The sequence below is a fragment of the Piliocolobus tephrosceles genome, chromosome 15, assembly GCF_002776525.5.
Source record: "Piliocolobus tephrosceles isolate RC106 chromosome 15, ASM277652v3, whole genome shotgun sequence".
NCBI lineage: Eukaryota > Metazoa > Chordata > Mammalia > Primates > Cercopithecidae > Piliocolobus > Piliocolobus tephrosceles.
Window position 1 is genome coordinate 8435741 of NC_045448.1, and position 15386 is coordinate 8451126.

At 49.7% G+C, this 15386-nt stretch overlaps 1 protein-coding gene and 2 long non-coding RNA genes across 6 annotated transcripts; 1 reads left to right on the plus strand and 2 right to left on the minus strand.

Moving 5' to 3' along the window:
- Positions 1 to 709: 709 nt before the first annotated feature.
- LOC111531660 lies at positions 710 to 9114 on the minus strand. Of its 3 annotated transcripts, none has more exons than XR_002728351.1 (7): positions 9030 to 9114; positions 7960 to 8267; positions 7398 to 7539; positions 5318 to 6017; positions 3152 to 3319; positions 1419 to 1476; positions 710 to 1299 (listed from the first exon to the last, which is right to left on the minus strand). It is a non-coding gene; the product is annotated as an uncharacterized LOC111531660 (long non-coding RNA). The 3 variants fall into 3 exon arrangements; XR_002728350.1 differs by lacking the exon at positions 9030 to 9114 and adding an exon at positions 8544 to 8861; XR_004228482.1 differs by lacking the exon at positions 9030 to 9114 and having other exon boundaries at positions 7960 to 8861.
- A 683-nt stretch (positions 9115 to 9797) lies between these two features.
- Positions 9798 to 11790, minus strand: LOC111531665. Its single transcript, XR_002728356.1, has 2 exons — positions 11756 to 11790; positions 9798 to 10577 (listed from the first exon to the last, which is right to left on the minus strand). It is a non-coding gene; the product is annotated as an uncharacterized LOC111531665 (long non-coding RNA).
- Positions 11462 to 14383, plus strand: ID2 (inhibitor of DNA binding 2). Of its 2 annotated transcripts, XM_023198961.2 has the most exons (4): positions 11462 to 11530; positions 11783 to 12442; positions 12774 to 12837; positions 13617 to 14383. In XM_023198961.2, the coding sequence occupies exons 2-3, from the start codon at positions 11888 to 11890 to the stop codon at positions 12828 to 12830; spliced, it is 612 nt and encodes a 203-aa protein (XP_023054729.1). In that variant the 5' UTR covers positions 11462 to 11530; positions 11783 to 11887; the 3' UTR covers positions 12831 to 12837; positions 13617 to 14383. The 2 variants fall into 2 exon arrangements, with proteins under 2 accessions (XP_023054729.1, XP_023054721.1); XM_023198953.2 differs by lacking the exons at positions 12774 to 12837; positions 13617 to 14383 and having other exon boundaries at positions 11783 to 12691.
- The last annotated feature ends 1003 nt before the right edge of the window (positions 14384 to 15386 follow it).

The window sequence follows — 15386 nt, forward strand, 5'->3', positions numbered from 1 at the left end:
AATAAACTAGCATGTGAGAGATCTGGATTTCTTCAAGATACCAGCTGGCATTAGCTAACTTCAGTCACAAACACTTTTGCTTGTTTTCTTGAATAGATTCTCCAATTTATGGAGCTATACTTGAGTCAACATCACCTGGGGGACATCTAGATTGGCCAGTCCTATTTCAAGTGGGAGAGGGACCTCCAGGGTATATTTCTCTGGAAATCAACTTATAACTGATATAACGAGCTGGCTTATGCAGGGATACAGGAGGAGTCTGTGGGCCCATTTAAGTCTCTGAGGAACTTTTGAAATCGGGACCCTTTACATAAGCTCTCTAGAGTTCGCCTCTGGCCATTCCAGTCCTATAAGGACTTCAAATTTGAATCTCTGTACTCTACATTCTGCAAGTTTAGTCGAACATATCTTCTCTTGCCCAGTTATCTTAACCAGTCAGAGCTTAGTAAAAATAAATGCAAGTTCCTATTTCTTTACAGATTTACTACATTTGTCATACGGAGATTTTGCAATTGTAGTGATCATTTACTGAGGAGGTTGCTAAATTTAGCAGATAAAATATAAGGACATACTCATACTAAAAAAAAAATTATTCTATTCATTGTCCAGCCAAAACTTAAATTTAAATAGGTTTCCTGCATTTTATCTGGCAACCGTATTTACTGAGCATTTATATTTTTTCAGGTACAACGTCTGAGATACACTCAAATCCTCAAAATAACACTGAGGGTGGCACCACTATCATCTCCATTTTCAAATGGGGCAACAGAATGCAAAAGGCTATGTTCTCTCCCTGGGTCATAGCCCACCTGCCACTGGCAGTGCCGGGATCCCAAAGCAGCCAACACATGGGCTCTTCTGGCCTGGTCCAGTGGTCAGAGGCGTACCCGCAGGCAGGACGTGTTCCAGGAATGCTCCCTATTCCACCACCATTCCTTTAAAACCTACAGAAAGCATAGTCTATTTTTCTAATGGGCAATCATCAAAACATAGTAGCTGTAAGGGAACCTGAAGATGTGGTGAGGACGGTTAAGAATATTTTATTTAAAACTTTCATGTTTTGGAACTATTGTAAAATATCCATAGGAAATATTTCCCTTTTTAAAGCTTGCATTTCTCTCAGAGATGAATGGATGTGATCCAGTTTCAGAAAGTCTTAGGAGGTGACTCGGTGCAAACATCAGGGGCACAGACGTTGAAGTCAGATGGGAGTGGGCTTAGATTCTGGTTCCGCCATCTCCTGGCCGTCCTCACGTGGGCAGGTTACCTGGGCACCCTTCCCACTGGCAGTTTGCTGGCCTGCAAGATATGAAAGCAGCAGTCTCCGTCTGAGGGCTTTGTAAGGGCTGAGTGGAGAAGCAGGTGAGGGAGCGTTGCCCACCCTTTACATATGGGAACCTGGGGCTCACGTGACTCACCCCAGGACACGCCGCAAACGGGGGGTGCAGGTGCTCCCAGAGAAGAAGAAACAACGGGCTGGGTGGGAACCAAGAGCTCAGGATCAGGGAGGGACAGGCTGGCGGAGCCCTCAGCCTCACCCCCAGGTCCCAACATGCACCCCACCCCCGTAACAGCAGCAACCAAAGAACCTCATCCCACTTTATTGCAAGGATTTCCCTCTTCTGCATTTCTTTAGTGGCTCCTCCCAGGGAATTCAGGACTCATGACTTGAACTAGCAGGACTCGATGAACTGTAACTGCAGCCACCCACTCCCGACTGCTTTCTCGGGATCAGAAATGGCCACACTGGGATTGTGTCACTGGGCAACACCATCCCAGGAGTCCCTGCACCTTAAATCAAAAAGACAATGGGAGGAAGAGCCTGATCCTAACCTGGAAGCAGGATCATCACTCCACACTCAAATTCTTTACATTGTTTTTTTTTTTTTAATGTTGAAATCACTTTAAAATCTTGATAAAGAGAAGTGACGCCTCTGAGATGTTTCTGTGACACTGTTTCTGCAGTGTCTAGAGGTACCAGATGCTCTCACTGCCTTTCCGGGAAACCGCGCGGCCCACAGGCAGCCACCTCTCACCAGTGAGGCTTCCTTGTGTCTCCAGGGCCCCTGAGATGGTAACCATTCAACATACTTGGTTTTGATTCAAAACATACAGTCATCGCATAGGGTTATAAATTCTGTATCTTCGCGGATAGTTGGTAGGAGTTCTTATCGGTTAAAAAAAAATCCTGAGAATATACTAGACATATGTCAAATAAAACCTGTATTCCTTTTAAAATTCAGGCACTTTAGGCGGGGTGCAGTGATGCCTGTAATCCCAGCACTTTGGGAGGCTGAGACAGGCAGATGACTTGACCCCAGAAGTTCAAGACCAGCTGGGTAACGTGGTGAAAATCCATCTCTACAAAAAAATACAAAAATTAGCCAGGTGCAGTGGCTCACATCTGTAATCCCAACACTTTGGGAGGCCAAGGCAGGAGGACCACTTGAGCTCGGGAGTTTAAGACCAGCCAAGGCAACGTGACGAAACCTCGTCTCAAAAAATACAAAAATGAGCCAGGTGCAGTGGCATGTGCCTATAGTCCCAGCTACTCAGGGGACTAAGGCAGCAGAATTGCTTGAGCCCAGGAGGTAGAGGTTGCAGTGAGCTATTGCACCACTGCACTCCAGCCTGGGTGACAGGAGTGAAACCCTGTCTCAAAAAAGAAAAAATAGCTGGGTGCAGTGATACAAGCCTGTCGTCCCAGCTACTTGGGAGGCTGAGGTGGGAGGATTGCTTGAGCCCAAAAGGTTGAGGCTGCAGTGAGCTGTGATCATGCCACTGTACTCCAGCCTGGGCAACAGAATGAGACCCTGTCTCAAAAAAAAAAAAAAAAGAAAGAAAAAACGCAGGTTTGTTGGATGTAGGGATATTTTTATGCACTATAAATCATGTTGTCATAAAACTTTCAGGAAAAACCCACAAATTATCAATGATTACAACTACAATGAATGCACAAGATTGTACCTAGAAACTCTGTACCCCCAATTCCTCTTTTGGGGGCCACTTTATAAAACAAATCACCCCCAAACATACTGGCTTACGACAATGAGTTACTCTACAGTCCTACTGGCCAGGCTCCAGTGGGCAGCCTCACTCACGATGTCTTGTGTACATGGTCAGTTGGTGGTTGGGGCTGAGGTCATCTTACCGGGCTGGATATCCATGGGGTCCTCCTTTACTCCTAGCCAGGTGCTTAGCTGGGATGACTGAGGCTGGCCCCTTTTTTAGCCCTTTCCATGTGGCCTCTTCATGCCACCAGCTTGGACTTCCTCACTGCATGGTGATCTCAGAGATGTCTGCATTTGTTACATGGTGACTGTAAGAGAGAAGCCAAGAAACCAAAACCTTTCGGACCATAATCGTCCCACTACAACCAAACACCAGAGAAAAGACAGTGGCCCCAACTCCAACCCCATCAGCAAAGAGGAGTGGAGAGCTAGACAGACCCCCTCAGTCTGCTGTCAGGAGACGCCACCCTGAACAACACGATGGTGTCAGAGAGGGTGCGGTGGGGAGCAGACAGTCATCCCTGCAGGACAGCAATGAGCTCTCTCAACAGAGCATCAGCAGAGGCCACCTGGGAGCCCAAACACCTACACTACCCACCCCATCCATCACCCAGGGGATAATCAGCACTGCCCTCTCCCCACTGGGGTTGTCAAGGCTGAGTAAGAACTGGGACATTCGTCACCTTCCAGTGGCAAGATGCCTCCACCCCAGTGTCACTGGAGGCCACGTGAGGAGCACCTCCTCCCAAGCCAGGGTGGTGGCAGCAGAGGCCACTATAATAGAAGATTTAAATAAGCTCTAGATCATAGCATAACTCCCAAAACGCCCACGTTTCAAGAAAAAAGAAAAAATCATTCATCATTCCAAGAACCAAGAAAAGCTCAACTTGAACGAGATAAGACAATCAACAGTTGCCAACACTGAGGTGACACAGATGTTGGAATAATCTGACAAAGACTCTGCAGGAGCCATCAGAAAAATCCTCTAACGGGTGATTATGAACAGGCAAAAAAAAAAAACATGAAAAATAGAAAACTCAGCAAAGAAGCAGAAGCTGTAAAGAAGAATGAAAGGGAAATTTTAAAACTGAAAAATACAGTAACCAAAGCAAAAACTCATTGAATGGACTCAAAAGCACAGTGGAGAGGACAGAGGAAACCATCTGTGAACCCGAAGATAGAACAACAGAAATTGCCCAACTGAACAACAGAGAGAAAACAGATTTTTAAATAATATATTAACATAGCCTCAGGGACCTCTGGGATTGTAATAAAAGATCTAATATCAGTGTCATTGGAGTTCTGGAAAGGGAAGAGAAAGAGGGCAGGGCTGAAAAAGTATGTGAAGAAATAATGGGTGAAAATTTCCCAAGTTTGGCAAAAGAAGCCAAGAGAACCTCAAACAGAATAAACCTAAAGAAATCCATGCCAAGTTGATCACAGGCAAATTTCCAAAAATGAAAGACAAATAAATCAAGGAGAGAGAAAACACACCTTACTGACATTGGGGAAAAAGCAATTCAAACAGCAGCAGATTTCATATGAGAAATCAGATTTCGTCAAGAGAAATCTTGACAGAAGGAAGAAAGTACCACAGTATGTCAGGTGCTAAAATGAAAAAACACTGTCAACCCCAAATTCTATATCCCGCAAAAATATTCTGCAGGACTGAAGAACAAGACTTAAGATGCAGGAAAACTAAGGGAACATGTCACCAACACACCTACTCTAAAAGACTGTCCAAAAAATGCTCTTGAAACAGAAGAAATTAATCAAAGAGAGAATAATGGACTATCAGGAAGGAAAAAACAACAAATGAAAAAGAGAAAATGTGGGTAAGTATAACATATTTTCCTTCTCTTGAATTTCTAGAAACAAATGTACAGTTCCTTAAAGCTAGGGTCCCCAAAACCCCAGGCAGTGTGCTGGTAGGTAATTGTCCGTGGCCTGTTAGGAATCCCTGGCAGAGCAGGAGGTGAGCAGTGAATGAGCATTACTCTCTGAGCTCCACCTCCTGTCAGATCAGCCACAGCATTAGTTCTCATAGGAGCGCAAACCCTACTGTGAACTGCATATGCCAGGGATCTAGGTTGTGGGCTCCTTAGGAGAATCTAATGCCTGATGATCTGAAGTGGAAGGGTTTCATCCTGAAACCATACCCCTAGTACCCATCACCCATCCCTCAGCCCCAATCCGTCAACCCTCCCAACCCCTCATTGGAAAAATGGTCTTCCACTAAACTGGTTCCTGGTGCCAAAACGGTTGGGGACTGCTGCCTTAAAGGGTCCAAGTAGGCTCATTCTCACCCAGCAGTCTGCCTGCTGCAGGGCTCATTTAAGAGGCCAATTACTTGTCCGAAGCTTCTCAGATTGTGGTCATTGCGCCACCGGTATCAGCATCTCCTCGCCATGCTTGCTTAAAACGCTGTATCGTGGGCTGCTCACCAAACCTACTGAATCAGAATTTATACAGGTGGTCACAGAACTCAGGGTGTAAACATGGGTTTCTTACATATACTAAGGTTTGAAAAGTTCTAAGATGTCAGTTGACCTTTAGTTAACAAAGGGTTAAACTCAGTCACTCAGTGTTAACTTAGGAGAAAAATGAGAACAAACTGTTTTCACAGATTCCTGGCTCTTGGCAATCCGGTCGTCCAAGACTGGAACACCTTCCAAGGTTAAAAGAGTAATCAATGCCCCACCCGGAGTCAAGGTTACACATCTATGCACGATGGCAGGTTGTCCCGGAAGTATTGGCTGGAGTCTAGGCCACCACAGAGAAGTCTGTCATTCATGTGTGCCTGCGTTTCTTCCTCTCTGAAATGGGGGCAGTCTTTCCAAACTCTTGGGGTCAAGGCGAACAGCAAAAGAGGTGTGCTGTGCACAGGCGTGTAAAAGATTAGCTTTTACCTAAAGTGCATGTTTACGCTCTCCTTAAAGAGGGAAGTCGTGTCGCCCTTTTTTCTTTGAAATGTAACATCTGTCTCTGTATTCTTCACACAGAATCCTAGAAAGTCAGGCATGATAGTTAAAATTAAATGTGCGCCTTAATTTACCCAGCCTTTTCTGCGGAGTACCGATGAAGGGCAGTCCCCGGTGTCAGCAGAGGCAGGAAGAGGCCGGGAAGAGCCCAGGACCCACCACAGCGCTAACCAGGGCGATGTGCGCTCCACCAGCTAGAGCGCAAATCCATCGCCCCGTGCCTAGGACTGCCCCTCCAGGAACGCCTCCAAGTCCCCTCCGCCCACGCTGTCTCTCCACGTTCCCTCCTGGAGATGCAGCCTTAGGTCCTGCCCCTCCCGCAGAATGGTTCAGGGTGACGTGCAGCTAGAGTTTTGCAGGACCCGCGCACGCACTCCCTCTAACTAGAGAGGAGAAGTCTGCAAACTGTCATTATTAAAAGGAGAAGGCTGAATCTGGGAGTAAACGCCTTAAAGATGCGGCAAGGGGAAGAAGGAGTTCAAACTATTGAAAAATTTGTCCACCAGCCAACTTGCGCTGGCGCCGCCTGGGTGATACCAGTGCCCGGGCGATGGGTTCGCCTGCCTCCCTGGCCGAGAAAGGGCTGTGCCCCAAAGCGCTGTCCTGTGCCCATGACAAGTGCGTCCCGGCCAGGCCCTAGCCCTTCCCAGGGACCTGGACGCGGCTCGCAGGGCGCAGCAGGGTGGCTGCCCCAGCTGGGAGAGCACGTGGTGCGAGGCAGGCGGGTTCCTCCTCACTGAAGTCATGGACTTGGCTCACTGCGGAGGGGCCGGCGCGCGAATGTCGCTTGAGCCAAAAAAGAAAAAGCGCACACAATGTGTTTCTTGTTAGGGTCTGCAAGCCGGGCCTCGGGTTTTGCTTTTGGTGCCGCATTATAATATTAAGATGCAGTTTGATTCCGGACAAGCCCGCCCTTGTCGCTGGCTGGGGTGGATTCCCACGGACGCTGGCGGGCAGAGGGGGGCGGCCTGGGTGCTGCGCTGTGGCGCGGGAGTGCACAGCGGATGGAGGGGGGTCCCTGCATGACCTAGGCTCCCTGCGGTGGCCGGACCCCAAGACTCGCGCCTCGGGGCGGCGCAGACGCGGCGACGCCAGCCCTGCTCCCGCCAGCTCGCAGGCGGCCCAAGATTGTTTTCCAAGACCTCATCTCTCGCTCAAGTTAATTTTCTTTTTTAATGTGGGGACCGGAACAAAAGACACAGGAAAATCCTTTGTGAAAACTAAACGCAGCCACAAATCGGGGCACTTCACAGCATTTGTAACAAAATATTTGCAGTGCCCGTAGTTAAATCGGCCCCTCCGCCAAACTTCCCAAACTTTGCTTTCTTTGAACCAAGCTGAAAAGTGATCTCCCTAAAAGGGGATCAGAAGTTTGCAAGCAATTGGATTGAGCACGGAGTTCTACCTGGTGCTCTAGAGAGCTCTGGGCACACAGGACGGTGCGGGAATCCTGGAAGGAATTACGGCCCGAATGGTGGCAGGGCAGGGGAGGAGCCACTGTTAAGCCGTGGTAGTCGTTGAAACGCTTTGTTAATGCCGTTTATTAGCTGTGTGCGACAAAAAGTTTAAGAGGTTAGGCAGGTCTTCAAAAATATCCAAAAAGAGAAAAATAAACATTCCCTCGTTTGCTTTTTGTGGCTTTGCTCATTTTCTTCCCCTCGAGTGGCCCTTCATCTAAGCCTGTTTTAAACCCAAAATCGGTTATCTGGTTTCAGGGTAAGGGCTCCCTCTTGCCAAGGTATTAAATAAACAAGTAAAGCAAAAACTTGAATCCTTATGTAATCCAGATGCCGTTTCCTCGAAAACCACAACAAATGCTGCTAAACCAGATAACAGGACCGGGAACATTCGCCCCCCCAACCCCCACCCCACAACACACAGCCTCCGCCCCCAGCTTTAGAGCCAGCAGAGGACATTTATGTTCAGGAACTCTTCTCCAAGGCAGACGATAAATAATTGCTACTAACACTCTCAACTGAAGATGAGCACCCTTGAGGGATCCGGATGCCATAAACTGTCCGGGAATGCTGGCATCTGGTTCTTAAAGCCAGGACCCAGGAGGCGTCTGCGTCTGCAAGCTGACTTGGAAGTTTCTGGCCTCTCGATGTTCTCAGTCGAAAATGGTGCATTAGAAAGGGGATTGGTCTGGCCCGCGCTTTGTAGTGGTAATGAGGGCGCGAATCGCGCTAGGCTCTGCGCGCGCGAGGCTCCGCTGAGGACGAGGGCTGGGGCTGCACATCTTCCCGGCTCCCCCAGGGCAGAGATAGGGACTGTTCTGGAAAAAAAAAATTAATGGTTTATGCGCAACCTCCCAGGGTTCCGAGGAGTTAGGCAGTAGGACGGTGTGGAGGCGGGGGTGGGGTCTTTCAGTCTTTCAAAAAGGTATTTTTAGGAGTCCAGCATCAAAGCCATCCGGCGAGAAACTGAAATCATCCAAAGGAATAAATCAATCTCGCCATGCGCTAAGACAGTGACCTTCTCCCCATCCACCCTTCTCTCGCGCCAGCCCCACCCCGAACGCCTCGGTTGCAAAAACAAAATAAAGCAAAACCTTTTGCTTTGGCAACCTCTAAGCCATATTATGCCTCCTTTTGCAAAAGGAAGATTTCTTTCTTCTCCCTCTCCCGGCATTTTTCCTTCGTCGTCTCTTCCTCCCCTCACCCCGGCCTCCCCCCCCCCCCCCGCCCCGCCCCGCCCCAACTCTTTTCTTTTCTTCTGGGTCCTCCTTCCTTCCCCAAATCACTCGAAACTTAAGACGTGCAGCGGCTGCAGGTGCGCGCGGGCCGGCGGCCGGGCCGGGGCGAGCCTGGGACTGCCGGGCCTCGCAGGCATTGATCAGCTGGGCGCGCGCGCTGAGTGACGGCGCGGTTGCCATGGCAGCCGCCTGAGCGGCGCCGCGAGGACAAGGCTGCAGGGCGGCGTGAATGGGCGGCGTCACGCGCCTGGCGCCAGAGAGTCTGCTCCCGGGCTCCGGCTCCGGCCCCGCCGCGGCCTGGCCCGCGCGCCGCCGCCGCCGCCGCCGCTGCCAATTCATCACCTGTCAGGGATCACTCGCGGGGTCACGGGCGGAATGGACACAGCTGTGAGAACAAAACCCGGGAAAGAAAGGCGAGCGCTCCCCATTGCGCCAGATGTGCAGGGAGGACCTTGAGACGCGCCCCCCGCCCCCGCAGGCTCCTCCCGCCCCCTGGCGCATCACGCGGGGGTGGCAAAGGCGGCCTGGCCCGCGTTCGCGCTCCCCGCCCGGAGCTGCTTCTGATTACCGCAAGGGGCCCGGACTCGAGAGCCGCCGCGGGGCCTGCCCTAGAGGCGGAGTGAGTGAGCCCTGGAGCCAGGCTGGGGGACCTTACGGGCAGGTCTGTCGCTGCCACGGGGTGGGGGCGTCCCGGTGGGGAGTCGAGGGGGACCGCACCAACACCTACCAGCGGAAGCCTTGCACACCTTCCCACCGCCCGCGGATCTAGCCCGCCCTCCAGCTGGGGCCGTTTGAACTTTGGAGGCCTCAAATGCAAACCCACCTAAGCCACCAATTGACAGATTTTGACGTGCGTTTAAAACCACTTCGAAAATGCTGCAACACGATTTTCCCCCACGAAAGCAATTTTTAAGGTGATTTCATATTGGGCGTGCTGAAACAGACACATTAGTAACTTAGGCCTTGTTTAAATCATTAACTTTAACAGCTTCGTAATCCCCTTTAAATGATCTTTAAATGAATGTAAAACTGGGTAGCGTGCCAACAGAATCGAATTCAACACAGCCAGGCAGACTGGACTCTGACATGGCAGCTAAAGAAACACCAGAAAACTTTCACCATATTTAGCCATTTTACTACATCAGGGTACAAAAATGATCATGGGAGAAGGCACTGCCTTAATCAACTTTGCAAAGTGTAAAGTGAAACCGCACAATGCTCATTACCGCCCAGCCCAGAGCCTGGCTGTGGGGATAATGAGGCTGGCACGGATGTTAACATACGGTGTCCTTGGAAAAAGCTAGGAATGCGTCAGTATCGAAGAGCTGCAATGTCCAAGAATCATAAGTAATAATTTGAGAATCCCAAAGATGTTTGTTTACATTGGCTATTATTGTAAAATAGTCAAAGTATAACATCATGAACCAAAATAGTGTCAAAACAAAATCTGTTCCACTGTGGCACGTATGTGACAGAAACACATGCACACAAAGTACATCAAAAGGCTCGAACTGTGGGAGGACTCGGATAGTAAATCACTTCCAGACTTAATATCAGAAGAGATACGGTGCGTCCAACGCTGTCAGGGACAGAGTCGCAGGCAGCATTGCCGGGCCTTGGGAAGGCCCTCAGCAAATTTCTGGCTGGACAGGAAACCATTCACCTCCTTCCTCCAAACTGATGGGGGTTGATTTCAGGAAGGTGATCTCCACCTCAGCGCCACCCACTCTGCCTCCCTGGAGAGGCGTCCTGGGGCGCATAGCTGTCACGTGACAGCCAGAGACCGCTGACCCCACCAGCTGATAAATTAATCATTAATTGAAGGAAAAAACTGTTTCCCCATTATTGAGCTTTTCTTTCAGCCTCTAGGCCTGCCCCTTCTTCCTCTTTCTGAAATGCAGAGGAGGTAGAGATTGAGGCAGAAAGTAAATAAGATTTGAATATTGCCTTTCCTGGGGTTTTCTAGTTCATTGTTTTCTGGAGAAAATATTTTCAAAACAAGAAAGTGACATACTGTGATCAGGACAGAATTCTAGATAAGCTAGAATTATGTGAGAATTAACAAGGTATTTGAGTAAATAGCCGCAAACTTAGACTGAATGAGTTCTTAAAGATTGTCAGCCAAAACAAAACAAAACAAAACAAACCTTGAACCTGTATTCAGCACTAGTGCTGAAAAGATTCCAAACCTCATATATGACAATATTTTTTTTTAGTGTGAAGATGTTAATGGCTAGGGCCACCTATCTGTCACAAAGCTTTGGAACTCCTCTAGGTGTTGGAATGTGACACCAGAAATCACAATTCTTGCATAATTAATCACATTACCACCTACGCTGAAGGGCACAGACCGGCAGCCTTTCAAGGGCAGTGTATGTAAATGTAGTTTCAAAATGCAAATTCTCCTAATTATTTCCGATTAATACTATCATTATAATAGCCCTGCCTCCTTCTTGAAAAGGAACCCTGAAAGCGCCCCGTGAGAGCTCCTTAGCGACCGGCGAGGTTGGGCATGGCTTCCAATAAGTACTCATTTTCCTGAGTTTACAGTAATGCCTCCCGCGCTGCTCCGGGTTGCAAAAACCCACACTAAGCCTGTCGTCGAATGCATGCGTGGGTGGTTTGTTTGTGTTAACATAACTTTTCCTTATCTGAAGAGACGAACTCACTCTACAAACGTGACTCTTCAGTGACAACCTAATTTGCGTTTTCACTTTCTTCTGAAATGCTTTCTATCTTTCCTCACGCTCTCCCTCCGATGGGTTGCAGTGAACTGTGGCTTCCCCCTGCGGTGCTGAACTCGCCCGTGTAGCCGTGATTTTACGGCTGCCGACAGCTCCAAGGTGTGCAAGGCTTGGTCTGGGAACACCCCCAAGGCAAGGGTCCTGCCGCGCGTTTGGAATTAGAATTAAGAATGCACATTTAGGCGCCCAGGGTCTGCCCCCTCCCCCTTCCTCCTTCCCCTCCCCCATCTTCCCTCCTCTCCCTCCTCCTTCCCCCTTTCCTCCTCCTCCCGCCTCCCGCCTCTCGGCTCCCGGTTCCCCGCTCCCCGCCCGCCTCGCGCTTACTGTACTGTACTCTATTTACCACCCCAGCTGGGCTCGCGTCCCGCCCACCCCGCGGGGATTGGCTGCGAACGCGGAAGAACCGAACCCACGCCCCGCGCCCGCGCTTGCCAATGAAAGCGCCCGCTCGGCCTGATGGACGCGCTGCCTTCCGCCAATGGGGACGAAGGGAAGCCCGAGCGTGTGGCCCCGGCGAGTGCGGATAAAAGCCGCCCCGCCGGGCTGGGGCTTCATTCTGAGCCGAGCCCAGTGCCAAGCGCAGCTAGCTCAGCAGGCGGCGGCGGCGGCCTGAGCTTCAGGGCAGCCAGCTCCCTCCCGGTCTCGCCTTCCCTCGCGGTCAGCATGAAAGCCTTCAGTCCCGTGAGGTCCGTTAGGAAAAACAGCCTGTCGGACCACAGCCTGGGCATCTCCCGGAGCAAAACCCCGGTGGACGACCCGATGAGCCTGCTGTACAACATGAACGACTGCTACTCCAAGCTCAAGGAGCTGGTGCCCAGCATCCCCCAGAACAAGAAGGTGAGCAAGATGGAAATCCTGCAGCACGTCATCGACTACATCTTGGACCTGCAGATCGCCCTGGACTCGCATCCCACTATTGTCAGCCTCCATCACCAGAGACCCGGGCAGAACCAGGCGTCCAGGACGCCGCTGACCACCCTCAACACGGACATCAGCATCCTGTCCTTGCAGGTAAGACCTGCTCCGGGGCCCCCGCCCCGCCGCCGCACACTCCCGCGGTCGCCTGGGCTGTCACTAGGAGATCCGTAGCCCAGACGGTGACTTTTGCATGAGCTATTTAACTTTATTTTCGTAAGAATCTGCCGTAGATTGAGCTGTGCGTGAAATTGCTAGTAAGTTCTGACATGTTAATGCGTCTGCCTTTGAATCTGAATTGTTACCATAAACGTGTTTAATGGAACTTGCTGGTCTGTGGACTACTTCAAAAAAAACAAAACAAAACAAAAACCCTTTCTACTTAACATTGTCTTAACCTCGTACTCTTTATCCTCTTTCTCTCCAGGCTTCTGAATTCCCTTCTGAGTTAATGTCAAATGACAGCAAAGCACTGTGTGGCTGAATAAGCGGTGAGTGTTTGCTTGTGCCACCCGTGGGTAAACTGCCCTTCTGTGTGAGTGTGCGTGCGCGCATGTGTTTTTGCTTGTGTATCTGTAAAATGTCTGATTTGGTAAATGCATGCTTACTTCGCAGTGTTACCCGTACTACATTGTCTCACTAGACATGAAGGAGCTTGTAGCTCTGGGTACTCGAGATCACAGAACATTTTCCTTTAAAAGGAAATGATGCCAATAACTTACTACGAAGGCGGCCGAGGAACGTGTGTATTGGCTTTGTAGCAAATGTAATGCCCTGGCTCTTCCTACGATTCCTCTGGTACTATGAGGTACTACCCTCCACTGTAATTAATCTTATCGCCACAAATTCCACAGTGATCCTGCTTCCCTAAAACTATAGTCCTCTGGGATTCTCCGGGCTAGTTGAGGATTGCTACCCTGTGCCTTAGACCCTGTGATGTGGGATCCCAGACTTCCCTATCTGTTAACTAAAGGGCTGTTTTCAATCAAATAATTGTTACAAGCAGCAGACTGGCGCCTGTAGCACTGCTGTTGGAGATCCAAATAGGAGATTGGGTTGGGAAGTTTTTCCCTTGAGTCTCTGCTATTTTAATGTTTAATTTGCGCTGTCGAGGCGAGTGTGTGTGTTGCATCTGGACGCCAGGGTTTGCCCAATCTTTGAGTGTTTGGTTAAATGTTCAAACTGTGGCTTCCTCCCGGCGCCAGTCTGCCCGCCTCTGCCCTTAGGTTACATTCTCTTAAACATGCCTTTCTCTCCCAATCTTTTGCAGGTGTTCATGACTTCTTTTTTTCTTTGCACAACAACAACAACAACAAATCCACAGAATCTTTTAAGTGCGGAACTTACTTTTCAACCATTTCACAAGGAGGACAAGTTGAATGGACCTTTTTGAAAAGAAAAAAAAAATGGAAGGAAAACTAAGAATGATCATCTTCCCAGGGTGTTCTCTCACCTGGACTGAGATATTCGTTATTTATGAAAAAGACTTTTAAATGCCCTTTCTGCAGTTGGAAGGTTTTCTTTATATACTATTCCCACCATGGGGAGCGAAAACATTAAAATCACAAGGAATTGCCCAATCTAAGCAGACTTTGCCTTTTTTCAAAGGTGGAGCGTGAATACCAGAAGGATCCAGTATTCAGTCACTTAAATGAAGTCTTTTGGTCAGAAATTACCTTTTTGACACAAGCCTACTGAATGCTGTGTATATATTTATATATAAATATATCTATTGAGTGAAACCTTGTGAACTCTTTAATTAGAGTTTTCTTGTATAGTGGCAGAGATGTCTATTTCTGCTTTAAAAAGTGTAATGATGTACTTATTCATGCTAAACTTTTTATAAAAGTTTAGTTGTAAACTTAACCCTTTTATACAAAATAAATCAAGTGTGTTTATTGAATGGTGATTGCCTGCTTTATTTCAGAGGACCAGTGCTTTGATTTTTATTATGCTATGTTACAACTGAACCCAAATAAATACAAGTTCAAATTTATGTAGACTGTATAAGATTATAATAAAACATGTCTGAAGTCAGTACCTGAATTCCGAGTGGTTTTTAAGATCTCTCTGGCACTCACTCGCTCTTTTCTCTCTCTCTCTCCCCCCAACCCCGACTGACATTTTCTTTATCCCCTTCTCCCTCATCTCCCCACCAGCACCCCTGAAGCCTTTACTTGTGTACAGAGAATCTCCTTATCAGATGTGTGGTAAGGCAGAGTGCTGAGTTGACAGGGACTGGCGAGGCTTTGAGCACAGAAATGCCTCTGAGTCCTGAAGGGAAAGCTTGGTTCTGTGCCTTAGGGCTGAGTTTAAAGCCAAGAATGAGTTGTGGTTGTGAGTCTGGGAGTGTGGAAGGACTACCTGTGTGAGTGGGCGTTAAGACGCCTCGCTGGAGTAAATGAAAGTTAATCAGGAGAAGGAAAGGCTGTACAGAATTCAGAACATGATTTCAGATTTAAGGGAAGGCAAAACACCCAAGAGTTACTATTTGCCCAGGGAACTAAGCTGTCACCTGGCCCCGGACTCCTGTTGCCTCCTTGGCTTCACCTTCGTCCACACCTTGAGACCCCCAACCCCACCCACCCCCAGGCCACCGGAGACGGGGCTGGGCCAGGCGCATTTTCCCGGACTTTTCAATCGCCCTCAGCCTTGACGGCCACCCTGGACTGGAAGGAAGAAGCAGTGGGCAGAAGCCCTTCCAAGCCAGAGACCGCGGGCGGCCACGTGCTCTGGACCGGTCTGCGTTTTCGGTCCGGGGCGCGAGGTGGGCTGAGAGGCTCTGGAAGGCGGGTCCCAGGTGGACGCGAACCCGGGGAGGAAGGGGTCCGGGTGGGGCAGCAGCTCACCTGGGGCTCACCTGGGACCGAGCAGGTGTTCGGGCGACGCACCGAGGAGTCCGCGCGTCTCCCCGCCCTGACCCCGATCGGACCCCGCGGGCGCTGCCGCTGGAGGAGGGCGGGGGCTGTGGAGCCGCGGCCGCCCGGATCGCCCTGCGGACCCGCGCCGGGGACGGGGCTCTGCCGGGGCCAGCGCGGGG